The 19,328-nt window shown below is 34.4% G+C and overlaps 1 protein-coding gene across 1 annotated transcript; it reads right to left on the bottom strand.

Annotated features, from left to right (window-relative positions):
- Positions 1–1,234: 1,234 nt before the first annotated feature.
- LOC133874708 (uncharacterized) lies at positions 1,235–2,836 on the bottom strand. Its single transcript, XM_062312588.1, has 2 exons — positions 2,762–2,836; positions 1,235–2,302 (listed from the first exon to the last, which is right to left on the bottom strand). The coding sequence occupies exon 2, from the start codon at positions 2,201–2,203 to the stop codon at positions 1,268–1,270; it is 936 nt and encodes a 311-aa protein (XP_062168572.1). The 5' UTR covers positions 2,204–2,302; positions 2,762–2,836; the 3' UTR covers positions 1,235–1,267.
- Positions 2,837–19,328: the final 16,492 nt, after the last annotated feature.

Raw genomic sequence — 19,328 nt, forward strand, 5'->3', positions numbered from 1 at the left:
TCCTTTGCAAAGTTGATTTGAATGGCCAACCAAAGGACTTAATCACATACCCCAATTCAAACTATCATTCAATTGAAAAATGTCTGATTCTTCCCACACTTTCAATTTGGACATTGTCCCCCTAAACTACAAAAAATTATCAATGTTCTCATAATGACGAAAATACCTTTAATAAAATTTAAAAAAAGAATACATTTTTTTTGAAAAAAAAGAAAGAACGAAAGAAAGAAAGAAATAAGCTAAAACTAAAAAATAATAATTTTTTTTAAAAATAAAAAATAATAATTTTCACTTTTTTTTTTTTTTTTTTCGAATTTATAGGGGTAATTTTTTTATTGAAAAAATTTTAAGGTCATTTTTGTCTTTTTGTTAGGCATGGAGGACATTGACAATTTTTTGATAGTTTGAAAAGAACATTGTGAATTGGGTGGTAGTTTGAGGGGGAGTATGTAGACTTTTCCCTAGATTTAATATTGGTGCTAATTTGGTGCTCGATAGTTTTTATGTATTGATGTTCTACATAAATAAATATACAAGGCATTTTCTTTTCATTTATTCCGTGCCTTTGGCCTTAGCAAGAACAAAGTTCATGAAAGCTTATTTGGCAAGATAAAATGTGAAGCGGTGAACACTATTTTATGTTCAAGGCAGAGGACTACTCCTTCCTAGCGAGACAAGTGCAAGAAGTGGGTGAACAGAGGAGTGCCCTGCAGGGAACACTGTTTCTCGTTGGGGTGGCATGGTGGAGATTGAGGCTAGATATTAATACACGTTCGAATGCAATCAAGAAAGTTCACTAGAAGTAGAGACCAAATATGTTATAAAATGTGAGCTACTTAACTGAATTCCATGAAATCTATTAACAGCTATTAATTGTTTTATGCTTCTTTCTTAAAAATCTTATATTGTATAAAGACTAAATACATTAGTAAAAAAATAAACCAATTTTGAACCAAACCCAGTTACTCACAGTAATTATCCATGTGTAAACAAAATTCACTTACTGATAGAAAAGAATCAATGGGGCAAAACAAGGCCTACATACAAATCAAAGTGAGTTAGTTCCCATTATAAACAAAAACATCAAAGTAGTGTTGCTTAACTAAAAAAGAATAAGTACAAAAGATAGTACTAGTTCCTTACATCATATTATAGGAACCATTCAAATTTAGTAACGCCAAAATGATGGAAAAGAATCAAATAATAGAAAAATGACTCAAAATCTAGCCACTTAGTCTTAATCGATAGTCAAAACTGTCAAACTCTCTCAACATCTCTTGGGTCTCTTGGTAACATTCTCGGGCTTAGGGATGTCTTGGAAGTCTAACAACTGAATCTTCCTTTTGGTACTCTGAGCTTGTTGGTACCTCTGATGTAGCTTTCTTTTGGTGGCTTCAAGCTTCAACTCAAATAACTCCTCATCTATTTCAGGTTTTCCCAAAAAACTCTTATCTGTAGTCTTTGGTATAGCTGAACTGCCATTAATAAACCTTGTTTGTTGCACAACCGTCTTTCGAATGTTCAACTGCTCCTTATTTTGGCGCAGTGCAGGCAACTTGATCTTGATCAAACGTTGCTCTTTTTTTCCATCAGTACCACTCATGCCACTGGAAGCCATCGGTACCAATTTCTTCACATTACCAGTACTGCCGCCATTCAACTCTATCCCTTTGTTGTATGGTGTTGGCAGCTTGACCCTCGTAACACCATAAGCTTTCTTCGCAGCACAAGATGTTGGAACCGGCTTCTTGTCTGATCTGTCCTTGGTAACAACACTTGAAGCCAGATTTTTTGGGCGAGAAGAAATGGGGTTCTTCAAGCAACTGTTCATGGACCCATTTCCCATGCTAATGCTACCCGAAGTTGTGGGTACCAATTTCTCATCCTTGCCACTCTTTGCATTGAAAGACAGTTTTTCTTTGTCGTGGGATGGAGGCAATTTGATTTTGAAAACAAGTGGTGGTTTCTTTTCAACACAATTCAGGCTGTTTGAAAGAGTTGGGACTGGCTTCTCATCCGCTCTGTCCTTGATGACTTTGCCAGGCATTTTTCCTTTGTTGTGGGCTGGAGGCAATTTGATCCTGAAAACAAGCCGTGGTTTCTCTTCAGCACCATTCATACCACTTGAGGGGTTCTTGCATCTACCATGAACGCCCTCATTCTTGAGCAAATGATCAGCATGATTGGTGGCAGGAAAAATCATAGCTGAAAACTTGTGCTAGTGTTCCTACGATCTGTTACGTGAGGAGTGGAGAACAGTAACACCTTTTTCGAATAGCCGAACACGTTGAATCGCTCAGACCTGGCAACAACAACCATTCATACGCATATACACGAACAAACCAAACACCCAGAAAAGGCGAAAGAAACAGAGCAACAAATCAATAATATATGCCGTAGTTCCCTGTTTGGGTACTTGGAAACAGAGAGAGGGAAAAACAAGGTTTTTTTCTTTTAAAAAAAAAGTGACAAAAATGGGTTATGGTAGGCACCTAGCGACGATTGATTTTCCCTTTCTTTTCTCACTGATTCTGAGTAACCAAACAGCCAGAAAAAGCTAGAGAAACAGATCGAGCAACGGAATCTTTAAGATCAACAATCTCGAAACCCTAACCCTCTGTTTGGATGATCGGAAACAGCAAGAGAAATTAAGGAAGAGACCCAGCAACCGCCTTCTTTTCCCGCTATTTCCGAGAAACCAAACAGAGTGGAAAAGCGAAAAAGGAATCAGGAAATAGAGAAGAGGAAAGAAGAAAAATACCTAAAACGATCTTGGCGACGAACGAGACGAAACCGCGCTTTTGAGAGATTTTTCTTTTTCTTAGCGATGGAAACTTGGAGACAAAGAAACAAGAGTGAGTGAGTGAATAGGAGTAGCTGTGCTCGTTAAATAGAAACCCTAAAAATGCGGACTTGAGAGAGTTGAGAGTAGCCGTTGAGAGTCACGCGGCTTTGATGATGTCACTACGCCCCGTTTTGGGCCTATTAATTAATCCATGATCTCCCTTCTTCAGCTTTTTTGGGCCGATGAGTTCTTAATGTAATTAACTCATCTTTTTTCAAAATAATCCTGAATTTAATTAAACAATTAATGAAACTCTAAGACTTGTAATAATTGTTGCATAACAAAATGTTCTTTAAGTGTGATTAATTAATTAGCCACTTCCTCATTTGAGAGACATATTGTGTGCAGACTTTTGATTTTATAAATAAATAGGCATGTAATATTGAAATTGCAGATGTAACACGACTTATAATTTGAAGGGGGAAAAGTACCTACATAATTTATAAGGGTTAAATGAAAAAAAAAAAAAAAAAAAAAAAAAAAAAAAAAAAAAAAAAAAAAAAAAAGGTAAAAAATTGCAAATGAAGATTACAACTTAAAAATATGGGGTGCTAAAAATTTACATTTTCATCTTAACAACTTTTTCAAAATAAAAACATTTTGCATAATTGCAGAACCTAGAAAGTGTTCACAAGGTAAATTGTACTTTCCCTGGGTACAAGATGGATGCTTATCATCTAGCAGGGTATTAGCAAGCGAGAAAGCTCTGTTATCCAAGAAATCCGATTCTCTAATATTTACGGATCATTAGAATCTTGGCACAACCATTTTTTATTTTTTATTTTTTTTTCCGCAATATGTACAAAACTTATTGGCAATAAATTAGAGAGAGAGAGTAAGCAATCACTACAGAAATTAGGAGTGGGGAAATTATTCGCCTATTGCCTACCGACCACTTACTGAACCGAACCGAATAGCCATCGACCGCCTACTGGCAAATTTCGATTCGGTAGTCGGTATAAAATTTTATTCCGAAAGTCGGTTCGGTAACCGAATCAAACCGAACCGCCTTTTAAGCGGTAACCGAATTGAACCGCACAACATTTTATTCTGACCGATTAATTGAACTGACGATATCGTTTTAGTAAGAATGAAACGTTTGATCTTTTGTTTTTTTTTTTGTTTTTTTTTTTCCCTTTAAAAAAATCAAAACGACATCGTTTCATTACCCATGTTAACCTAACGTTAACTGATTTAATCGACTTAACCAACCGCCTATTAATCACTTAACCGAAATAAATTCACCGACTGCATTCCAACAAAAGTAGGTTAACCAACCAAATTAATCAACTTAACCGCCTATCGAACCGATACCCACCCCTAAGAGAAATGTATCCCGAAAAGTAATTTAGTCTCATCTACTCGGTTTACAAGGTAACCCACCATAAAGCTAGGGCTTTTAAACAAAATTTTAAGCCTCTTCCCATTTCTTTAAGTTTTGGACTTATCTAAATTGTATACTATACTGCCTATCAGTGATAGATCAGTGATAGCCAAGACCGATTGATCACTAGGATTTCAATTTTATCTTACATGTCTTTGCCTCACTGATCAATCAGTTAATTTATGCCGATCGATAGCAGGGTCGTCTCTTCCACTAGGAGACTTAGGCGGTTGCCTAAGGTCCCCTTCTAGAAGAAGGCCCCCAATAAAATTTCTGAATGTAAAGATAAAAAAAAAATAAAAGCAGGTTCGTAAAAAATAAAAATAGCCTTAAGTAAAGTACACATGTGATTTTACAAAAAAAAGAAAAAAGAAAAAAAAAGAGTGAACCATCTCTCATTTAGAAGACTTGAGGGCTCGTTTGGGTGTGCGATTTTTTGAAAAATTGCGAATAACGAGAAAATTTGTTTATTTGAAACTATGTTTTGATGGTTTAGAAAACTTGAGACAAAATTAGAAAAAAGTTGGATAAAATCTTAGTAGAATTTGATATTTGAAAAACAAGTAATTGAAAAATATTTGAAAATTTTTTCTCACCCAACACATGCCCTTAATTCCTACATAAAAACCAACCATCAAAGCTCATAAAAACACAATTTTGCAAAAAATAAAATAAAAGTACAATAACTTATCTCTCATTTGAGAGATTCAAGAACTCCCACATAAAAAACCAACAATTAAATGTCTAGGAGCACAATGATTTTGGAAGGAAAAAACCTTATTTAGTATAAGACTCTATCCCAGGAAACTCAGGATAGAGTCCTTGTGATGTTCCACATCGTCTTGGGGTGGGATGTGCTTATATGTATACACCATTCTTGACACAACGTATTTTAAAGCCGTGATGACCATGAACCTATCAAAACTCTGCAGTTAAGCGTTCTTTTGCAATAATGGTACCAGGATAGGTGACATTGTGAGAAGTATGGTTTGAGGGAGTCAAAAGTGGACAATATTGTGTCATTGGGGGTGGCTCGTTACAAATGGTATCAGAGCCATTGCCCAGCCAGAGATGAGGGAGCGTGCACAAGCCCATGAGGGTCGCCAACGGGCACTTGCTTGGATGCCAAGAATGAGGTGATCCCATAAGGGTTGCTAGTGAGGATGTTAGGTCCTAAGAGGGGGTGATTGTGATGTTTCATATCGCCTGAGAGTGGAATGCACTTATAAGTATAAACACATCCTTTTTGACACAACGTATTTTAAAGCTGTGATGATTATGAACCTATCAAAACTTAGCAGTTAAGTGTGCTTCTGCATGAGTAGTACTAGGATGGGTGACCTCCTGGGAAGTCCGGTTCGGGGAAGTTAAAAACGGACAATATTATGTCGTTGAGTGTGGGTCATTGCAGTCCCTCTGCGGGTTGCTAGGGATTTAAGGGATAAAACCTTATCCCTTAAACCCCAGTCTTAATCTTCAAACAACTCAACATGCTTTATCCATATCGCTACGGGATGATCCCATGAAAGTTATTCCCTTGATCCCCTGGATATGGGCCTTCAGTATGTTCTTCTAGTATTCCCGAGAAGATGACGTCCCGGGGTAATTCAGCCATAAGATTCTACAATAAGTATCCAAGACCCTGGCGATCGATCGGGTCTAGCTGGGTCGGTCGGACCAAGTGGGCCCTTGATTCGGCCATGGACCCACTTAGCTTAGAGAATGATAATTTCACCAACAATCTAATACTCTTAACCTGATCAAATAAATATAAGTTTTTAGTTCAAAAAAAAGAAGAAAAAAAAAAAGATAAGTTTTCTTAATAATTAGTTATTAGTGACTAATTATTTATTAGTTTAAGTTTTTATTGATTAAAAAAAAAACACATAATACTATTTTAGAAAAAAACATAAAGTGTACAGCAAAACACCTTTCATTTTCTTAATATTAATTTGTTTTTAAATTTTTTTGCAATCCATAGCCACACTTTTTCATCTTCATCCTTGACATGACGCACAAAATGTATTTTTTGAAATGAAGAAAAAGGACAGCCATTGTCTCAAACTTTGAGCTCAGTAGAAGAGAAGAAGGTCAAAGAGTTTATCACCCCTCTTATGGTGCGAGACATCGCCGAAGGAAGAGACGGAGAGGCTGTAGGCGAGAGCTAGTAGATGTTCAAGCGAACAAGCTTGTTGCGGTGGCCCTGTAGCTCCTACTTCTTATCTGCTAGAGAAAATTGTAGATCATTTTAAAGAGTGATTTTAGTAATTTGCTGAACCATATGCCTATATGGAAGCAGTTAAAAGGGAGTAAACAAAAATAAAAACAAAAACACAACCTAAACTAACACTACTACTACAATTGCCAATCACATTTAAGTGTTTGGCAAATCCTGATAAACGGGATCCACCAGATTAAAAGACTCATTCTTAAGCTCACAATCTTCAAAAAATGGTTTCAAATATTTTTCTTTAAAAGCATTGCCATTTTTTGATTTTTCAATTTTCGGTGCTATGAAATTAGATGGATGAGTTTTAATGGGACTATACAAGTCCTCAAAACATGGGTTCCTTCCATTAGTGTCCATCATTGGATTAGCATCCAAAATATCATTAGCCATGTCCAATTATATATCATCACTGTTGGGATTCAGTAAATATGCCTCTATAGGATCAGAAATTATAGAATGAGCAAATTTACTTTTCGCCAAATTTTGGATCATGTCTACCTCAACAATTTCTTTATCATCATCATCATCAATGGCAGGTTGCTTATAAATGTTGAAGATGTTCAACTCATTTAATTACTATAAGAAAAATTGTTTGTCCTAAAGTCCTTCAAGTGGTCGCATATAAATCTTCCTTAAAGACTCAATATCGACGAAGTTATGAGTCGTCACTAATAATGACTAGCGACGACATTTGTTGTTGCTAATAGCACCAAAATTTGTATATGCCTCCCAAGAGACTTGTCGTCGCTATTTTCACATTATCAATGACATTGGCGTCACTAATATTGCACAAATTAGCGACGAGAATCTCGTTGTTGATGGTGCACACATCAATGACGATGTTGTCAATAGTAATATTAAGCATATTAGCGATGACAAAAGTCGTCACTAATGATCAATATATTTTTAAAAATTAAAAAAGTGCGAAATGCATTTATTTTTTTGCCAATTAATGTTTTAATTTTTTGGTATGAATTATCTAAATCACACATATTAATCTGTATAAAAGATAACAAACCAAAATGCATAGAATTTTACTCTGCCAAGGGCTCACATTCTCTAAGCAATATGCATCTATCTATATTATGAGATACTTCTTAGAAGAAATAAAAGAGATTACTCAAATGCACTCCCAATTGCCAAATTGTTTGACCATAACAATCATTCTCAAAACAAAATTTGATAAACTTTAGCTATTGAAAAACTGAACCTTCCTTGTCAGAGAGTACATCTCATGGGTGCATACAAAAATTTAACGACACATGATACACATACATTTTTATGATTTGATCTGTAGGACTCACGTGTGGATCCTATAAGTTCAATAGTTGATTTAAAAAAATATATATACAGAAGATGCATAAAAGATTTATAAAAGATATAAAAGTATTATTTCTCAAATTTACTGACCATAATTTAACCTAAGTCACAAGGGTGGTAGCGGCAGTAGATTCACTGCCAAAAGAAACCAATAAATAATCATTGTCAGCAAATTGAAGCCCATAGCAAAAATATAACACTAAATTTAAAATAATAATAATAATAATAAAAGGTATATTTCAGTGAGCAACATTGTGACCCTCCTTCAATGCAAAATATAATGGAAGAACACTACAACATATTCAGTGGAACACCGGGACCTAATAAACCTCTTCAAAAATACATTCATCCAACATGTATTTCACAACATGTACTTCTGTACAATGTTCTTCAAGTGTAATTAATTTAAGAGACACATTGTATGGAGATTTTTGCTTCTATAAATAAATAGGCATTTTGGTTTTCAGACATTTCCTTTGTAATTTGTACTTTCGGCGTTGAATATATATATATATATATATATATATATATATATATATATTGACAACAATTTAAACTCTATCATGTTAAATAAATAAATAAAAAGTAGAAAGTTTACAACAAAAGTAATCGCCGAGATCAAGAAAATGAACAAAAAAAAAAATTATAAACTACATGTTAATCAGCATGTTTAGGAAATTAAACCATTTCTTTTCTTAGGGTATATCTTGTTTATATTGATACTTATGCAAGCCTATCAATGTAGACTAAATCTCCTTAAAAACTTAATGCAATTGGAAAGCACATTGATTATCCCAGATATTTTCTAAATGAGAATTTCACCAACGATCATTTATGAAATCAAATCTGGGATAATCTGGAATATTGATTATCCCAGATATTTTCTTTACAATTACAAATTCTATTTCAACTAAAGAAATAAAAGCAGAGGGAATTTATGAGTTGCTGCATTACATTCTTTATCTTCCTCAGCAGACACTTCTAGAATCATCTCTGCCATTTGAACTTCATCAACTCGAGCTTGAATTAAATGATCGATGAATTGGAGCACCATTAACTTCCAGCAGCTTAGAATTAAGAACCAATGAGCTTCTTATAACACTCCCCAACAACAATCTTGATCTCCTCAATATCCTCAACTTAATTTCCTGCCATCCTCACTCCAAAGACGTCTAATTTTATTTTTAGCATCGATCACGTACTTTCACCATTTTATGAAAATATGCATTATTATGATCTCTCAAATTTAACCACTTGTTTCGAGATTTTTGTTTAAGATATGCTTCCTCAGCTTTCCACATTATTCTAAGAACTTATTTATTTTGTAAGTCCTCATTAAGCAAGGTTTCCTTAACTCTGATTTAAAATGGGTATTACAGATGCAGTTGATTGTAATGGAATGGATGATGATTAATGGAGGTGGGAAAGGGGGAAAAGGAGGCTGCTCTTTAATTGTATTTGCTTGCTCTTTCTTCTTAAAAAAAGGGATAAAAAAATTAGGTCTTTTTTTTAGGCGGAGAATTCCAACCCCATTAATTAGCATGCTTCATCAATATCATCTTCTAATGATCGATGAACCGCACAATCTGACTTTATTCGATAATTCTTAAGGCATATTTTTGCTTTTCAAACATTCTCCAAGTTATGCTGAGGACTATTAATCTTTTTATTTATTTATTTATTTTTATTTTGACAACTTGATTTTGTTATGAAGATCTTGGAACCGTTAAAGGATGGAGAATTCTATTTGCTTACAAAATAATTTGAAAGCATTTGATTTGAATTCGCCTCACCTAATCAGATTGTAGTCTTTAGATAATTGTCACTTTTTTTTTTTCTTCTTCTTTCTTTTTTTTGTGGCTAAAATCATTAATAAATAGAAAACTGCGTTGGTTCTTACCAAACAATATGATGGATTAATTAGATCACAAATTAATGTAAGTATGAACAAGTTATAGCGGCTCTGTTGCTCTTGTGCTAAAATGTTTGGAAAGTTTTGTTTTTTCTAAATTACTTGCCATCCTTTGCAAATTTGATTTGAGTGGCCAACTAAAGGCAATCCTTTCAAAGTCTTGTTCCTTACCAACAAATTCTTAATCCTTCAAAATCAAATGCACGAGTCACAAGAGTCGAAGCATTTAATCAAATTGGAGTTCGAAGGCATTCCACATACTCCTTTCAAATTATTATCCAATTGATAATGTCCCTCTCCAAACTTTCAATTTGGACATTGTTCCCCCTAAATTACTAAAAATTGTCAATGTTCTCCCAATAACGAAAATATCCTTAATAAAATAATAAAAAATAATTCTTAATTTTTTTTTTTAAAAAAAGAAACTAAAACTAAATAATAATAATAATAATAAAAAATAAGGGTGGCCAAATTTAAATATTAAAATAAAAATTTAAAAAAGGATTTTTTTTAAAAAAATAAATTAAAATTTTTGTTTTCTTTTAAGGAAATTAATTTTTTTTTTTTAAATAAAATTTTCGTTTTTTTTTTTTAAATAAAAATTTTAGTTGTTGTTTTTTTTTTTCGTTTTAAAAAAAATATTTTAAAAAATAAAAAATAAAAAAATATTTTCTTGTTCTAGAAAATATTTGAAAATATTCTCATATTAGAAAGCCATTGCCAGATAATTTTCTTGTTCTAGCAAGAACATATAGTTTTGGTAACAATTATAATAGTGCTAATAATTAATAAAATAATAACAATAAGTCCAACTCCTAGTAAAATATATACTTTATTATCAGCGAAAGCAAGGATATAGGAGGCAGAGGACTCCTTCCTAGTGAGGCAAGTGCAAGAAGCGGTGAAAAGAGGAGTGCCCTGCAGGGAAGACTGTTTCTCGTTGGGGTGGCATGGTGGAGATTGAGGCTAGAAGTAGAGACCAAATATGTTATAGAATGTGAACTATTTAACTGAATTCCATGAAATCCGTAAACAGCTATTAATTGATCTATGCTTCTTTCTTGAAAATCTTATATTGTTTAAAGACTAAATACATTAGCAAAAAAATCAAACCAATTTTGAACCAAACCCAGTTACGTACTCACAATAATTATCCATGTGTAAACATAATTCACTAACTGATGGAAAAGAATCAGAGATCAAAGTGAGTTAGTTCCCATTATAAACAAAAACATCAAAGTAATGTTGCTTAACTAAAAAAGAATAAGTACAAAAGATAGTACTAGTTCCTTACATCATATTATAGGATCCATTCAAATTTAGTAACACCAAAATGATGGAAAAGAATCAAATAATAGAAAAATGACTCAAAATCTAGCAACTTAGTCTTAATCGATAGTCAAAACTGTCAAACTCTCTCAACATCTCTTGGGTCTCTTGGTAACATTCTCGGGCTTAGGGATGTCTTGGAAGTCTAGCAACTGAATCTTCCTTTTGGAATTTTGACCTTGTTGGTACCTCTGATGTAGCTTTCTTTTGGTGGCTTCAAGCTTCAACTCAAATAACTCCTCATCTATTTCAGGTTTTCCCAAACAACTCTTATCTGCAGTCTTTGGTACAGCTGAACTGCTACTAGTGGACCCTGTTTGTTGCACAGGCGTCTTTTGAATATTCAACTGTTCCTTCTTATTTTGGCGTAGTGCAGGCATCTTGATATTGATCAAACATCGCTCTTTTTTCCCAGTACCACTCATGCCACTGGAAGCCATCGGTACCAATTTCTTCACATCACCACTGTTGCCATTCTCTATCTCTTTGTTGTTTGGTGTTGGCAACTTGACCCTCGTAACACCATAAGCTTTGTTTGCAGCACGAGATGTTGGAACCGGCTTCTTGTCTGATCTGTCCTTGGTAACAACACTTGAAGCCAGTTTTTTTGGGCGACAAGAAAAGGTGTTCTTCAAGCAACTGTTCATGGACCCATTTCCCATGCTAATGCTACCCGAAGTTATGGGTACCAATTTCTCATCCTTGCCACTCTTTGCATTGAAAGACAGTTTTTCTTTGTTGTGGGATGGAGGCAATTTGATGTTGAAAACAAGTGGTGGTTTCTTTTCAACACAATTCATGCTGCTTGAAAGAGTTGGGACTGGCATCTCATCCGCTCTGTCCTTGATGACTTTGCCAAGCATTTTTCCTTTGTTGTGGGCTGGAGGCAATTTGATCCTAAAAACAAGCTGTGGTTTCTCTTCAGCACCATTCATACCACTTGAGGGGTTCTCGCATCTACCATGAACGCCCTCATTCTTGAGCAAATGATCAGCATGATTGGTGGCAGGAAAAATCATAGCTGAAAACTTGTGCTAGTGTTCCTACGATCTGTTACGTGAGGAGTGGAGAACAGTAACACCTTTTTCGAATAGCCGAACACGTTGAATCGCCCAGACCTGGCAACAACAACCATTCATACGCATATACATGAACAAACCCAACACCCAGAAAAGGCCAAAGAAACAGAGCAACAAATCAATAATATATGCCGTAGTTCCCTGTCTGGGTACTCGGAAACAACGAGAGGGAAAAACAAGATTTTTTTCTTTTAAAAAAAAAGTGACAAAAATGGGTTATGGTAGGCACCTAGCGACGATTGATTTTCCCTTTCTTTTCTCACTGATTCTGAGTAACCAAACAGCCAGAAAAAGCTAGAGAAACAGATCGAGCAACGGACTCTTCAAGATCAACAATCTCGAAACCCTAACCCTCTGTTTGGATGATCGGAAACAGCAAGAGAAATTAAGGAAGAGACCCAGCAACCGCCTTCTTTTCCCGCTATTTCCGAGAAACCAAACAGAGTGGAAAAGCGAAAAAGGAATCAGGAAATAGAGAAGAGGAAAGAAGAAAAATACCTAAAACGATCTTGGCGACGAACGAGACGAAACCGCGCTTTTGAGAGATTTTTCTTTTTCTGAGCGATGGAAACTTGGAGACAAAGAAACAAGAGTGAGTGAGTGAATAGGAGTAGCTGTGCTCGTTAAATAGAAACCCTAAAAATGCGGACTTGAGAGAGTTGAGAGTAGCCGTTGAGAGTCACGCGGCTTTGATGATGTCACTACGCCCCGTTTTGGGCCTATTAATTAATCCATGATCTCCCTTCTTCAGCTTTTTTGGGCCGATGAGTTCTTAATGTAATTAACTCATCTTTTTTCAAAATAATCCTGAATTTAATTAAACAATTAATGAAACTCTAAGACTTGTAATAATTGTTGCATAACAAAATGTTCTTTAAGTGAGATTAATTGATTAGCCACTTCCTCATTTGAGAGACATATCCTGTGCAGACTTTTGCTGCTATATATAAATAAATAGGCATTTTGGTTTTAAGACATTTTCTTTGTAATTTGTTCTTTCCACGTTGAAAATAAATTATTTATTTATTGTTATCTTTTATATTGACCACAATTACAACTCTATCCTCTTAAATAAATAAAAATTAAAGTTGAAATTTTACAACAAAAGTAATCCCCGAACATCAAGAAAAGGAAGAAAAAAATTATAAGCTAGATGTAAGCATGTATAGGAAACCACTTTCTTTACTTTTCCTTCCAGTAGATCTTGCTTATATTGACCCTTATGCATGTCTATCAAAGTAGCCTAAATTTCCTTACAAACTTAATAGGGTTGGAAATTACATTGACATGATCTGTACTGGTTTTGTTGATACAATTTTTGGGGTGGTTACACGTCAGCTCTTGATTTAGCCCACTTCATGATCCGATTGCTTGCAAAACAGCAAAGACACGCTTGAGATTTTTCGGCAGAGCCTCCTCTGATGATTAAGTTAGTTTGAGAGTCTTTTCAAAAAGTATTCTATTCTATCTCTCTTTCATACCTAATTATGAGCCGTATTTATAGATCATTTTTGCTTGGGGTACTTTCCTTCCTCCCTAAGGAATGCTTCTCTCTTCGTCATCATTGTACTATACCTGTGCGAGCCTCTTTGTCGTCATTTTTCTGCGTATGCCTGGAGTCCCATCTGTGACGGGGCTACCTGTTAATGAGGCCATATAGGGGCGGCATTTCGGCGCCTCTATTGTATAAGATTGATTGGACTGTGACCTGGTAGGGGCGGCACCTCTCCTGCCTTGCTATTGTCCTTTCACTCTTTGTGGGCGCCGATATTCCCTCTTATGAGAGGCCGTCATATCACCCCCCCCCTTTTAAGTTCCCCTATGTTCACGCCCTTTTTAGAGAGCCTGGATGGCCTTTCAATCATACTATGGGTTTGGGCCTTTTGTTTGCCAACAGAATCTAGGCCTTCTAATTCAAGGCCGGTGGGCTTGTACTTCCCTAAGATGGGCCGGTCCCAATACTTTCTTGAAATGGGCTGGGACTATTGGGAATATTCCCAACAGATGTCAATCTTTCTTCTAATTCAAGGAAACTCTTACCTCATTCGATAGTGCAAATTCTATTTAAACCGAAGAAATAAAAGTAGAGGGAATTTATATCTTGCTGTACGAGATCATTCTACTTTCCAAAGCAGAAACGCTGCTAAACTACTGAGTAATGTTTTAGTACCTTAGATATTACATATTAATTTAGAAATCACAGGCTTCCTTGATGTGTTTAGCAAGGATATGTCAAGTCATTTTCCGAAGAAAACAATTTTATGCATAGAAACTTTGAAAATTATAAACGTAAGAGCGATTGGTATACAAATTAAAGCAAACCAATTTATTATGCTAGTAAATTAAAGCATCAATTCCATGAATACTAAAGCAAGTTCAGATGCATCGAATATATTTATAACCTGGTATGTTCATGAAGATTTTGAAGTACTAACAGAAAAAGAATACTTACATAAGCAACGACAAGAAGCTATTCCTGGGAATTTTTAGGAAGCCTTATGAAAGGACCATAACGTATATTTCCTGCACAATAAAAAAGAACTGGAAACTGAGGGATACTGCTCCAAGGGGTACTGACTAAAATATAAATGTCTTCAGCAAAGTGGTTGTGCTTAAAACAGAACCTTGAGCTCAATGAAATTCAAACCTGTAGACATGAAATACTGGGGTAGCGCGTGAGGGCGCGTGAGTCGTTGAATCGACAAACTACAACCGCAACGGTGTAGACAAGAACTTTTAGAGCTTGGTATAATTTTTATACCAAAACAAGGTAAGAAAGACTCTGAATTTGGAAAATAAATAAATAAATAAATAAAAAACAAATAAAAAAAACCTTGTGGTAGCAGCGGTTTCTAATGCTCTAGGAAAGGCCACATAAAAGTGGCTCTGATACCATACTTAAATAACTAAATTTAAATTGAATACTATATTTCTGTGTATTTAAATTGTATAAAAAAGGGGCCTATTTATAGTTAAATATATAAGCCCAATTAAAATGGAAAATACAAATCGACGTATACAAGTAAATATAAAACTAACTTATACAAGGACAAATAATTCTATGGAAAATAAAGTAAATGTTAGAGTATATTCAAAATATATTCTAACAAATTGTTTTATTTTTTTAACAATCTCATTTCTAAATCAACCCAAGCATTCATGTTAGTATTATGTTCATAATTGGTTGTTTTATGACTTTTGAGCTTAGCAGTTAGCACTAAGATTTGTCCACCCTTTAGACCATCTCCAACAGAGTTGCTATTTTAGCCAAAATAGTCAAATTTAACTTTTTTTGCATTTTTTTTTTCTCCAACAGAATGGTTACTTTACCCATTTTTCTAAACATATGAACAGTAAATAGCCAACATTGGCTATTCACTGTTTATGTGTTTAGACTTTTTTTTATTAATTTTTTTCTCTCTCTCTCTCTCTCCCTCTCTCCTTCTCCGATCGCTCTTCGTCCCTCTCCGTCCCTCTCTGTCACTCTCCGTCCCTCATCTAACAATGGAAGCAACAGTATGAGCCCCGATCTTCCATGGATCGATGATGGGTGACGTCCGGTGGATGGGTCGACGCCAGTGAAGCTGGAGGTGGATTCCGCCGGGGCCCGCCAGATCCTCAACTCGTATGGAGATTTTGGTGGTTCTATGGCTTTTTTTTTTTGGTGGTTCAGCTGTGCCCTTTTTCCGGTGGATCAGTCTTGATCGGTGCTGATCGGTGGTTCCGTTGCTCTGGCTGTGGGTGGATCGACGTCGTGTTTGCGGTGGTTGAACGGCGCTGATTCAGTGGTTGAGTGGTGCGGTATTGAAGTACTACTCTGGTGCGGTGGGTGCTTCTTCTTCGTCGTAGTGCAGTGGGTTGGGGTTGTGGGAGACCAAGGTGACGTCTGGTGGATGGGTTGACGCCAGTGAAGCTGGAGGTGGATTCCGCTGGGGCCCGCCAGATCCTCGACTTGTCTGGAGATTTTGGTGGTTCTGTGGCTTTTTTTTTTGGTGGTTCAGCTGTGCCCTTTTTCCGGTGGATTAGTCTTGATCGGTGCTGATCGGTGGTTCCTTTGCTCTGGCTGTGGGTGGATCGACGTCGTGTGTGCGGTGGTTGAACGGCGCTGATCCGATGGTTGAGTGGTGCGGTATTGAAGTGCTACTCTGGTGCGGTGGGTGCTTCTTCTTCGTCGTAGTGCAGTGGGTTGGGGTTGGGGGAGACCGGAGAGTGAGAGAGAAATGAAAACAAAAAGTAAAGAAAATGATTAAAAAATAATATTTTAAAAAAGTAAAGAGTGAATTGTTGGAGAGAAAATAGGATAAACAGTGGTTAAAGTAGAGAGTTATGCTTTTTTAACAGCTACTATACTTGCTAGCTGTTGAATTAGACAACCTGCGACAAAAACAAAATAATTGATCTATATATATCTTTTAAATAGACCAGCCATTTTCTATCATGTTTTTCACCATTTGAAAATTTTCATATATAACATGTACTAGAAAAATATCTAGAGTTCTCATCTTTAGGAAAATTTATATTGTTGTCTCTTATTGGACCATTTTCTAATATAAATCTCTTAATTCTGCATCAATTGTTTTCTATTGACCTGGGTGGTAAAATTTTGAAAGAATATAATCAGATACATCACTAGTATTTTATTTTCTTCTAAATTTTCCTTTAAGTTATTCATCAAGAATTGTTATATTACATATTTGAACATCATTGTCATTATTTTCAAAGTCATCTTTTTGTTGTATTATTTCATTATCTCCTCACTCTTTTTGTTGAATTTCTTGTTCATTTATGAGTTTTTCACTTAAATTATCATTTATATTTTGTTTATTGCTAATAACAAACTTATTTAGAGATCCTTTTTGGGATTCAATTAATTTTTCTAGTTTTCTCTCTTTTTCTTTTCAAGTTTTTCATATCCAGATGCATATTTTCTAGTAGACATTTATAATTAAAATATTTATAAATTAAATAAACACGATTTATATATATATATATATATATATATATATATATATATATATATATATATTACGACTAGAATAAAATTAATTTTAAAAATAGAACAATAAAACCTGATTTGTCAAAAGAATTATTTCGAATTGACTTTAATCTTTATGATAGGATTATATATCTAACACTTTCAATTTGCACAAGGAAAGACAAACTAGTTTAAAAATATTTCTTAAAATCAAATAAAAAAAATTAATGCAAGTAATTGACCGAGTCCTTGGTAGCTAACCCCTTTTTATTTTATTTTTTTAATCACTGATAAAATATTAAATGATTTTAAGGAATTGAACAGTAAGTTATTGGAAAATAATGAAATTAGAGAAGAATTGACTAGAGAAATAGAGAGAAAAAAATGGAAACTTATAATGAGAGCAGTTTGTAGTTGAATAAAATATTTAGATACTTTCTATTTTCTTGACATTTATTTATTATTATTTTTTTTTTCCATTTTATTTTGCACGTTGGACTCCAATTTGATGCAGGAGAAATTGAGCCATAAGATTTGAATACTATTTTTTGAATAAGATCAGTACAAGAATGGAAAAAATCATACAAAATATTTGAAGATTATTTTTAGAATAATATATTTTACTTTCTCCACAAGTACTTTGATTTGTCTTCAACTTTTGTGTTATTTCTGATTTTTATTTCTTTCTTTTTCTCTAAATATTATGTTTGGAAAGTATTCAAACTTAGCCTTATTTAAAGGTCGGGGCCTGTATTATTTATTCCCTTTTCAATATTCAATTCTTACTTTCTGTTGCTATCATATGCTATTAGAATAACCTTAGTTCTGCCTGGTGTGAGTTGATATCAAAGTTTAGCATCTTCTTGGGGTAATTTTATTTTATTATTATTTTTTTTTTCTACCAGTTTTCATGAATGGTGGTCGTAATCATGGTTGCATAGACAAGTTCAGAATGAGGAATTCTCCGAATGAGGCAGGTTGCAGAGTTAACCTAGCATCTAATGGTATAAAACATGGAGATGCATTGCGATATTGATGGTCACGATTTAGAATCCAATTTCGAGAGTTTGTATCACAATCTTGTTTTGGTTTGGGAATAACATGTTTGGAATAAGCGACATGGAGACTTAGGCTTTAGAGTTGAATTTCCAGAATTTTTTGGCACTTTCACGGCCTTGATTCTTATTAGCAAGTCTCAAGCCCATCTACAAAATGCATCTCATGTGGAGGGGGAAGATAAATTTATTGAGGAAGATTTTTTCGTAGATTGGATCTCTTCACCAATCTATTACATCTATCCTGACGAAGAGGATTTATTGAGTGAGATAAGTTTTATGGTTGATACAATAAAATTTAATGAAGAAAATAATGACTACCATGTGTTTGATGAAAGTCTAAATAATGAAGGATTTCAATTGAGTAATGAGGAAATTAGTTATATTGATTTACTTGGGATTGAAAAATTTCTATTGAATTCTCCTAGTAATAATTTGGATGTTGGTTTCGGCGTGTTGGATTACAATTCTAATTTTCGTGGTCAAGAAAGAATTGATCATTCTTTGAAGATTTTTATGGAGCGTAAATTGGAGAAAATAAATGAAAGACGTGTGAATATTGATTTATTTCAAGTTGGTGCAAGAAAATCCATATCTATTATTCACAATCAAGTTGTGATGAGTTGCATGTTGTTTCTCTTCCGGATGGAATGGATTAATTGGACATCCAAAAGATTGAGGCAAAGATGATTCGAATTGGATGACGAATTCTTTCCAACCTGGGAAAACTGATGTAGGAGAAAATCATGCATAAGAATTGGAGATTATTTTTTGAATAAAATTAATACAAGAATGGAAAGAATCATACAAAATATTTGAAGATTATTTTTAGAATATATATATTTTACTTTCTTTACAAATATTTTACTTTGTATCCAAGTTTAGGGTTATTTTCGTATTTTTATTTCTTTCCTTTTCTCCAAGTATTCTAGCTGGAAAGTACTCAAACTTAACCTATATAGAGCTAGGTCTATATTATTTTGGAATTCAAGTTTTGAAATATCATTTAAATTTCAGTATTTCAGAGTTGTTTTTCTCTTTGCTTATTTAGGGCAACTAGAGTCTTTCTCTTCCCTATTTGTTGTTTTCTCTCTTCTTGAATTCCCTTTTCAATCTTCAATTCTTAGTTTCTACTGTTATCATGCACTATCAGAAAAATCTTAGTTCTGCCTGGCATCATAATCGTTGGACTTCAATCA

This window comes from Alnus glutinosa, chromosome 8 (genome assembly GCF_958979055.1).
Source record: "Alnus glutinosa chromosome 8, dhAlnGlut1.1, whole genome shotgun sequence".
NCBI classification, from domain to species: Eukaryota; Viridiplantae; Streptophyta; class Magnoliopsida; order Fagales; family Betulaceae; genus Alnus; species Alnus glutinosa.